This window comes from Polyodon spathula, chromosome 17, assembly GCF_017654505.1.
Source record: "Polyodon spathula isolate WHYD16114869_AA chromosome 17, ASM1765450v1, whole genome shotgun sequence".
Taxonomy (NCBI): Eukaryota; Metazoa; Chordata; class Actinopteri; order Acipenseriformes; family Polyodontidae; genus Polyodon; species Polyodon spathula.
This window is the reverse complement of record NC_054550.1, coordinates 2219103-2228878: the sequence shown is the minus strand read 5'-3', so window position 1 is coordinate 2228878 and position 9776 is coordinate 2219103. Positions and strand designations below refer to the sequence as shown.

The 9776-nt window shown below is 37.1% G+C and overlaps 1 protein-coding gene across 1 annotated transcript; it reads left to right on the top strand.

Annotated features, from left to right (window-relative positions):
- Positions 1 to 230: 230 nt before the first annotated feature.
- On the top strand, positions 231 to 9512 carry LOC121329999 (G1/S-specific cyclin-D1-like). Its single transcript, XM_041276183.1, has 5 exons — positions 231 to 647; positions 2148 to 2363; positions 3041 to 3200; positions 6196 to 6344; positions 9108 to 9512. The coding sequence occupies exons 1-5, from the start codon at positions 450 to 452 to the stop codon at positions 9261 to 9263; spliced, it is 879 nt and encodes a 292-aa protein (XP_041132117.1). The 5' UTR covers positions 231 to 449; the 3' UTR covers positions 9264 to 9512.
- Positions 9513 to 9776: the final 264 nt, after the last annotated feature.

Sequence of the window (9776 nt, the reverse complement as noted above, 5' to 3'; positions counted from 1 at the left end):
GGATTTAAAGGAAATGAAGAGGGGTAATGAAAATAAAATTTAAAAATGAAGAATCCCCATAAGGACAATTTTGTGAATGTGTCTATTATCCAACTCCCATGTCGTCGCCCCCCCCCCCCCCCCCCCCTCGGAAAAGAACCTCCCCATTTTTATACTCAAGCCCTGCTCCTGATCTGCAAAGGGAAGGACTAGCAGTTAGTGGGATGTCTCTTTAAGACTTCGCCCTCCTCACAGTGGCCTCTTCCTCTCTTATGCTCACAGAGCTTTGATCTTTGCTTAACAACAGTAACGTCATTGCTTAGCAGGGAACTAAAGGGAGTTTTGTTGAAAGGAGCGAAGTTTGAGAGCCTCCAGAGGGCTTAAGCAGCAGCGGCAACAGGAGCCAAGGCAGTTCTTGTAGCGCTCATTCTGAGTCGTTCGAAAGCCCAAGCTTGAAAAAAGTTTAAGACATGGAACATCAGCTGCTGTGTTGTGAAGTAGAGACCATCAAGAGAGCCTACCAAGATGCGAACCTTCTAAATGACAGAGTTCTACAGACATTGCTTAAAGCGGAGGAGAACTACCTTCCTTCTGCAAATTACTTCAAATGTGTGCAGAAGGAAATTGTGCCTTACATGAGGAAAATTGTTGCCACTTGGATGTTGGAGGTTTGTGTGAGAAAAAAAAAAAAATCTGCAAGTTGTTTGTCCTGACACTTTATCTGCCCTTTGGACCCACTTTTAATGCACATTTCAAACAACGGAATTATTTAAATATGAAGTTTTGAAGTTTTGTCATCTTTCTTGCACTATGTACATTTATTTCTCGTTTAATTATGTGGTCTTTTTTTGCCGAATTATATATATATATATATATATATATATATATATATATATATATATATACACACACACACACACACACACACACACACACACACACACACACACACACACACACACACACACATACATACATAGACACACACACACACACACCATTAACTTATGTAGCCTGGAGAGAATTTTTTAATTTTTTAATTTTTTTTCCTAGCTTTCTAAAAATGTTCCAATTCGATCTACACCGTCTTTGTAATTGTATTACAACGCAGTGGCTGCAATACAAAACTCTCGTTTCTTGTCAAGGACTGAAAGCCTTGTGAATTATTTTATTTGAATGTATTTTAAATCAACATCAATGTACACGTATGCAGTGTAACTCGTGCCAGTAATATGCGCCATCTTTGTTCCTCACTGTACTAAAGTATTTAATATATTATAAATTTATAAAAAATAGATGACATAACAAATATCCACAAATACACCAGGGCCAGTTTGTCGATATGCTATGTGATATATGTATGTATGTATAATCTCACCAGATTTTGAGAAAGAAATAGTTAGGCTTCTTTTGTTTTAAGTTTTATAGAGACCCACCATGCGTAAATGACCAAAAGAAGGTCGCAGACCAATATCTATTTTTAAAACTATTTGTTTCATCTACATTTTTTTAAAGATAATAAATATAAACTTCACATATTTTGCAATATTTTCATGTATTTTATGTGTGCCGTTTCACTTTTCTTATATTTTTTATTAATTTTTCAAAGTGCGTTTCGACACGTCTGGCTAAATGTCGCACGTTCCTTATGAAAAAGCACTCCCTCGCAATTTTAGTTCCCTTTTCCCAGAATTTTGACTCAAAATCAAAAACGATCGACTGCATCTGATAAAAGACACTTTTTTGTTCATTTTCATGTATTTTTTTTTCACCAGAATAATTTTATAATATTTTAAAACATTTTTTGAAAAGATGACGAACTATAAAATCATGCAGAAACGTTGCTTTGGACGTCACTTGGATGTTTAGGAAGAAAAAAAAAAAACGATAGCTAAAAAAATTTAAAAAATCGTTTTACATTATACAAAAACTCATTCTAATGATTAAAATGTACATTTGTATGTGTTTACATAGTTTTTAGCACATATGTTTTATTAAGAGAAGCTATCTGTATAAAAAGCATCCTACATGTTTTTAATCATGGTAGAATTACAAAGAGATTCATAAAATGTATATTATACTATCAATATATATATTTATAGATTATAGATTTTAACACATGTTCATGTGAATGACCTAACTTTTTTTTTTCATTTTCCTAATTTTAGGTGTGTGAAGAACAGAAATGTGAAGAGGAGGTTTTCCCATTGGCTATGAATTATTTGGACAGATTTTTGTCAGTGGAGCCCACAAAGAAAACCAGATTACAATTACTGGGAGCAACTAGCATGTTTTTGGCCTCGAAAATGAAGGAAACAATCCCCCTTACCGCTGAGAAGCTGTGCATTTACACCGACAATTCTATCAGGCCCGGAGAGTTATTGGTAATTTAACTTAAATACGTAGTATTCTTGCTTCATATTCAACACAAATAGAATAAAGATGTAAATAGAATAAAATCTGTGATTAATGTAATTCAGATTAGGTTATATTGCAAGCTGCACTGAAATTTACTTGAACTAGTTAAATCATGTTTATTAAACGTTTTGACAATTTTATATACAGTAATTCTCTTAATCCAGCCTAGTTAATTATAATCTACAGGCACCTAATTAATGAAGTCTGTCGAAACATACATTATTTGTTGTTCTCTCTAACAATATGGAGTTAGGATTACAAAAATATATATATGATTATATATATATATATATAGATATATAATATATATATATAGATATATATATATATATATATAAAAAAATGATTTTTTACTTGTGTAAGAAATGGCACCATTACCCAATATTGGAGTTACACATAGAGCGTTAGCGCCCTCTTGTGAGGATTCTGTAGAAATACATTTTAAAAATGCCTGCTTGTTTGTTTATTTATGTATTTATTTATTTGTTTGTTTATTTATTTATTTATTTAATAAGTGCAAAGCATTGGGTAAATCAGTAAAACTGAATTCAGTTGTTTTGTAAAACAGACATATGTTGCCTCCGATATATTATATAACCCTTTTTAATGAGTGTTCTTTTTTCTTATTTATTTTCTTGAACAGCAAATGGAACTGTTGGTGTTAAACAAACTGAAATGGGATCTGGCTTCAGTGACCCCCCATGATTTCATTGAACACTTCCTTTCCAAACTTCCAATCCATCAGGAGACCAAACAAATTCTCCGCAAACACGCACAGACTTTTGTGGCTCTTTGTGCAACAGGTACGCATGGGAGTCTCTCAGCTATCCATACGTATTTCAGGGGGTGTTACATTTTGGAATGCACATTTTAAACCCTCTCCAGATTTAAGTGCAATACACTTTGGTAATGATTTGTGTTTACCTTAAATTGTAGATGTGGATTATTTAAACTTTGGCTAAAAGGTAAATTCCAGTAACAAGCAAGTATACCGCAGGACGAGCCCCTGAAAGTGAAACACAATCTATGGGAGGAATAATATGTTTACAATTTCGGTTCACGAAAAATGATGTAGACAAACTTAATGAATATTCATCTTTTTATTGAAATGACCCACTGTCCTTAAATATACGATACTTGGTGACAGAGCTGCATTGCATTCTGGGATGAAACTGCATCCAGTCACCATTTCCTGAAGTTGCTTCATAAATGGTTTTATTTTTAAAAAGAAGAACTAAGAATCAAATAGAACAAGAAGACAAGTTAACTCTGGTAGAATGCACATCTTGATTATCTGCACTTAATTTGGAAAGGGTAGTTAGTTTAACAGAATGCGTAAAAACTCAGAATGTTAGATTTGTACGTAGCACTCTAGTAGTTTATGCTGGAGCAACACTATGCCTGTGTTGCATTTTTATGGTTTTAAGTGTTTCCAACAAAGCATAACACATGGAGTTTTGTCTTTTAGCTGTTCTTGTCATGTGCACAGCACAAGCACTGCTGCTGTTCTTACCAGGCATGATGGGTTGTAAAGGGCAAAGATGGCAACTTGTGGGTGCTAAATGATGCCCTATTGCCAATTGCCTTATCTTTTATTCTTTCTTTATAGTCCATTATCAGCATTTTAATGGCAATAGTGTAGGCTACCATGGCTGTCAGGTCAGGGCTACATTCTTGAAATGTTTTGTCAAATCAAGCTTTTGTGGGAATTAGCCTTAATACTGTAAATTCATGGTCTTCTTGTTTTTCAATGAAATAGGATTAAAATGAGCACTTAAAAAAACTGATCATAAGTCAATAGTATCACATGTCATATATTGTTCTTCTTATACTTTACCACAATACTAACTTATTTGGTTTTAGCTGCTGTCTGGTCTGGTCAGAAGAATTTCATCTACTTTGCACTGCTGGCAGTGTTAATACAGAGAAACCAGAAGCTGTGAAAAGGTTGAAGCATTGTTAAAATACCTGCAACTTGATCAATTGCTCCTGCTATTGTTTTCCCAACATTGTAGTAAATAGCACATTAACAGTTGGAATATGTTCAGTCATGGTTATTTGTAAAATGTTCTACTTCTTCTATTCAATTGAGGGTATGCAATCTACTAAAACTCAAGAAAGGGAGCGCAGTTAAGTGCATGGGTTCTATGCAGCAATTTCCTCTTTATTAAACCAGTTTAGCTGGGTGGGGGCAGGGGGACTGGAGGCTTCACTATTTTAAACCGGAGGAATTACATTGAAGGTGCTATTAGGTGGAGTTCCTTTTCTGCACCTCTTCAATAGTTGTCTTAACAGAACTGGATTTTTGCTAAAGAAGCTCTTTTGTGCTGTGGTGTCAGGGGGAAAAAACAACGGTTTGAAGTAAGCACTCAATTGAGGTCAATCTATGCTCAAGAAAGTACAAATATTAAACATAGCACCCAAGATAATGCAGTATTTAAAGGAAAGTGACAAAGTTGACAGTTAGTACTGTAGATTTTAATGACATGTTGCTTGTTGTGTAAACACATTAAGACAAGTATGTTTGTGAGAAGAAAAGAAATAGAGCAGTTCCTGTCTGTGCGCCAGCTCAGGTATGCAACTAGTTCAAACCTGTTGCATCTCTCTCTCTTTGGAACAATTTGTGTAAGTCATTTTTCACTGGCCTCAATGAAATATTTTCAGTCATAGCCCATAGCTCTTGTAGAGATGGATGGAACTGCCCCATTTAGAAATGAAAGCGGTGACTCGCTCGTTCTGTTTTTTTAAGCGCTGGGCTGCTTGCTTTGTCTTCCCTTCAGGGTGGCTGGGATTCCAGCTTCTTTTCAACAGCGCTGAAGTTGTTTATTCCCCTTTGGATGGAGTCTAGGATAGGTTAGTTGGGGATATGAATGGGGCCCCCTTTCTTTTGTGCCTGTGTCTGGTTTAATTCATCTCACCGCAGCTTCCTTGTTCCTGAGCTTTCAATGATGCAAGATGAGGCGATGGAAGCTGACAATGATGCCACACTCTTTTACTTATGGGGAGAGGGGGCATCCAATTACAGGCTCGAGGGCCCCTAATTAATATTCTGAAATTAATGGACAGTGTTGTAAATAAATCCTTGCTGTTTTTGAAGATAGGCAGGCCAAGTCGCCTGGCTCAGGTGGTTCTGGGCACAAAATGGGTGGGGGTTATGAATGGGCTGCATTAAAATTATTGTCTGTTATCCACATCAAACTGAAAGTTATTTTTTTTTAAAATTAAAAACAATTCAATATTATAAAGCTGTCATTTACAATATATATATATATATATATATATATATATATATATATATATATATATATATATATATATATTGTATACATTTACTGGAAAAAAGAATATTTTCTCTGGCTTTATAAAAGAAAATAAATGTGAATGGCAGAGGCTGGCCTCGCAAGGCTTCATGGGAGTAGCTTTGCAGAGACCTACAGCATTGCAGGCAGGCAGGGCACCCAGCCACTTGTCAGCATGGTGTCACATCAGAATGCCGCTGATTGTTCGACAGTTCTTGAGGCCCCCCCCCCCATTATTTAGTTATGCCACATTATGTGACCCCCTCCCTCCCTGCACATCAGGTTGCAAGGATGGGAAACAGCCAATGAGAAGAAGCTTTAAACAAAGATTTAGCTGTTCAACAGGCACCGTTTTATTTGAATAATTGTCTCTAAATCTGCAGTGAACTATTTTTGTTTGGCCTTAAATATAATGGTTGTCACTGGGGCAGCAGGTATACATGGACGTAGCTGAAGTGTGCACAGAAAAACTAAATCATGTTTTCTTTGTCTTTTCCAGATGTCAAATTTATTGCTAATCCCCCCTCCATGATCGCAGCTGGGAGTGTAGCAGCAGCCGTTCAAGGACTCCACCTTAAGAACATCGAAATCATGTTATCATCTCAGAACCTCACAGACTTTCTATCGCAAGTCATAAAGAGTGATCCGGTAAGTGACACTCAACAATTTTTTTTTTTTTTTATTGCAAATGAATACAAAATAAATAAATAAAATCCAGGTCGCATGCAGAGTATGCCATTGCCTTTGCTGATCACTATGTTGGATCTCGTTGTCAGCAAACACAGAGGTTACTATCATTAAAAAAAGGAAATGGGATCATATAAATGTGCTAAACAGAGCTCATGGTGTCTCTGACCTTTTGTCCCACCCCCCTTACAGACACCTCATTGTGTCAAGTGGGGCCACAAGCCTTTCATTCAGTGTGTTCTGATGATTTAATTGGGGTTTATTATGTGTCAGACCCATACTGAAACCACCACTGAATACCCACAGTGGAGCCGCAGTCTGCAATAGCTGCCACCTTGCATGGCTAGCAGAAGATCTCCCATTCTCTCCAGTCGCTAACAGGAGATTTGCATCAGCAGGTAACTGGGCAATAAACACCTCACGAGTCAATGGGCCAGGAAGAGAACTTCCAGCCAAGGCTTGAATTCAATGATCCGTGTTACAATGATGTGTAAAGTCAAGCGATGCGATTGCCTTTGTCTTGTCAATGAAAGGGTTGGTTCTTGTGAGGTCTGAAATAAAAAGAAAACTCCCAGAACGAATGCAATTTGCCCAAAGTGATATGATGGGCTGCTTGTTAGTCAAAGTTCTAGTCTGCAGAGTGCTTTTCTCTGAATAATGGTTTACCGCCTTTAAAAAGACTGGTTCCCAATGAGTTAGATTTTAACAAATATTTTAAGTTTGCAATCTTTATAATCTATATAGCGGTAATGGTTCATTTGGGTTAATGAAAAGGGAAATTCATTGTTAAGGGATGTTAAGACGTTTTGGCCTTCCTTTTACACCTACAGATATAGTGGACGACTGAGGTGGAAAAAAATATGCTACGGTGTACGGCCCATGTTCACCCGGATAGGGCTCCAGTTTCCTGGTTTCACTTTGATCAGCGGTAATTAGAACCAAACAATCACAATTCTGGCCCTTGGGTAATCCTCCACATTTGAATGGTTCCATCCCTCTTATCCCAAAGCCACTGAATTGCTGTACCTATCATTGTTTTCAGGGCCAGGAATTTGCTAAACCAGATTGAGTTTCTATCCTTTCATGGTTTATTGTCTTCACTCTAATCCCCTACCCGCCCACTTGAGGGGACACCAGTGAATATACTTCCATTGTTCTTGGTGTACCAGCTCAGCAGATTGAACCAAGAGTAAAATAGGCAAAAAGTGTCTGTAGTTGGTTGAGGACCTTATCAAGCGTGTTCTGTCAATGACAAATGTTTTTTTCCTGGTGGCTAATTTTTGTTGTTAAATGTTTGATAAAAGATACCTTGGGAATACCTACTAGTTTTACTTGGATAGTGGAAAGTTGGTGGGAACATGCAGCCTATGGTGGTGATAAGCTAAGCAAGTAATAGATTTGTGTCAGATTTGGCTGATAGCAAAGAATGATACTGGAAATGCATGAGGAAGTTATCTACATTTTTAATGCCAAATCCTGTGATCTGTGCTTCTATTTCATTTGGTTTACTGCTCTCTAGGGAATGTTAGAAAAAAAGTGCAACCATCTAAATTAATTAGAAGTAGGCCCTTTTCAATATTCTCATTTAAAAACAAAATCTGTTGTAATTTGTTTCCACTCTCCAATCACTTTGAAGAGGAAACATGGATGTGAAATGTGGAGAATGCAGGTCGGGGGTCGTGTGGTTTCAGTAGGTGCGATACGGTGGGTCTAGTTCATTGAGAAGCCAGGATTAACCTCCCTACAAGGGCTCTGTCTTTGGGTGGAGGAGGGGGATCAAACGAAACAGAAACCCATTCCTTTCTAAATTTAAAGCTTCCACACGAAAGCTTCAGAGAGGGGGCATAGGAAGGAAGGGGCCTTCCTTACAGGACAGAAAGAAAGCAGCAGGCCAGGCTCCTTCTTAGGGAACCAACATTCGTTCTCACTCATGCGGACACTAACACTTTTTATGGCAATTTTTTATGGAAGAGTGGCTTCACTGCATGGGCTGAGGCCTGACAGAGGTCAAAGAAAATGGCAGTGAATAAGGGGAGATATCAAAGTCTTAACTTGCGAGAAACTGACTGTATACAGGATAGCTAATGATGTTTAGTTTTAAGATATAGGAATTGACCAACAAGTGGCAGCTGACGCAGTGTTGCGTGTGGCATTCAGTAACGAGGCAGCAGGACTGTGTATCAGAGCAGGAGCCCAGTAGATTCGATTGTGCAGTTGCATGCTGTGTTTTGTCTTCCTTTTCATTTTGTTTTAATGTATAAAATCTTAATGGCTGACGGGTTCTCTAATCCCCCCTCCCAAGTCATGGTGGTTGACTGCATGCTGGCATTCAGGAATGCTTGTATCACACAAAAAATCTGAGATTATCTGCTCATTAACTGGGCCTGGTAGTTTTGCCCCATCTGGACACGTAACAAGATGTAAGATTGATTAGTTCACTTGATGGGTGGCAATGACCTTATGCAGCAAGTGCCCACCCTCAAGTGACACAGCTTATTCAGGAAACTAATTTTGCCTAGTCTGTGATTGTTGTTAATTACAGTCGGTGCAAAATGGCATAGTGATACTTAGTTTTTTTTTTTAATTATTCTTTTTTGCTTACTGTAATATTATTAAAAGTGCCGTATATTTATTTATTTTATTTTTTTAACAGCAGCAATGATGCAGAATGTCCAAGTATTGTAAATACTTTAGTATTGACCATTTGCTACTATTCATTTCTAGGATTGTTTGAGGGCCTGCCAGGAACAGATTGAGTCCCTTCTTGAGACAAGCCTGCGCCAGGTACAGCAGCACAACATCTCTTCAGAAACAAAGACTGTTGAAGAAGAAGTGGACCTCTCCTGCACACCAACGGATGTGCGAGATGTGAACATTTGAGTGGACTATCCGTGGAATTTGCCATGGCAACCCAACAAAGGGCTTTTCAGGAAGGACATGATGGCCTAGCATCCCCACACAAAAAAAAATAAATAACAGAAAAAAATATCTCCAGGATGATTAATACAAAAGAAGGGGAAAAAAACGCTTCACTCTTTGATTCTCCTTGCTCTTTATTTAATTTTGTTTCCCTTCAGCCTGTGGCTTTATTATAAAAAAAAAAAAAAAAAAAAAAAAACAAAAAAAAACCCCACAAAACTTTTAAAAAGTCAAAAATCTAGACAAAAAACAAAAAAACAAAACTGTCTTCATATAAAAAAACAAAGAGAAAAAAAGTAGTATTTGCATAACTTACATTGTGCTACAAAAATAGACCTTTATACAAGACATTAATCAACTAGTTTTTTCTACAAAAAAAAGGGTTTGTGCCTGCCTGTGTTTATTAAAATAGTTATAAACATCGAAAAAAATGTCTCCAGGGGAGGTATTAGATTAGTTTTTTTTAAAGTGTGA

What these genes read in the sequence shown, in the direction of transcription:
- LOC121329999 (XM_041276183.1), top strand. Translation starts at nt 450, where the DNA reads ATGGAACATCAGCTGCTGTGTTGTGAAGTAGAGACCATCAAGAGAGCC. An exon ending in TGTGGCTCTTTGTGCAACAG is followed by an intron (nt 3,201 to 6,195) that starts GTACGCATGGGA and finishes TGTCTTTTCCAG; the next exon opens with ATGTCAAATTTATTGCTAAT. An exon ending in AAGTCATAAAGAGTGATCCG is followed by an intron (nt 6,345 to 9,107) that starts GTAAGTGACACT and finishes ATTCATTTCTAG; the next exon opens with GATTGTTTGAGGGCCTGCCA.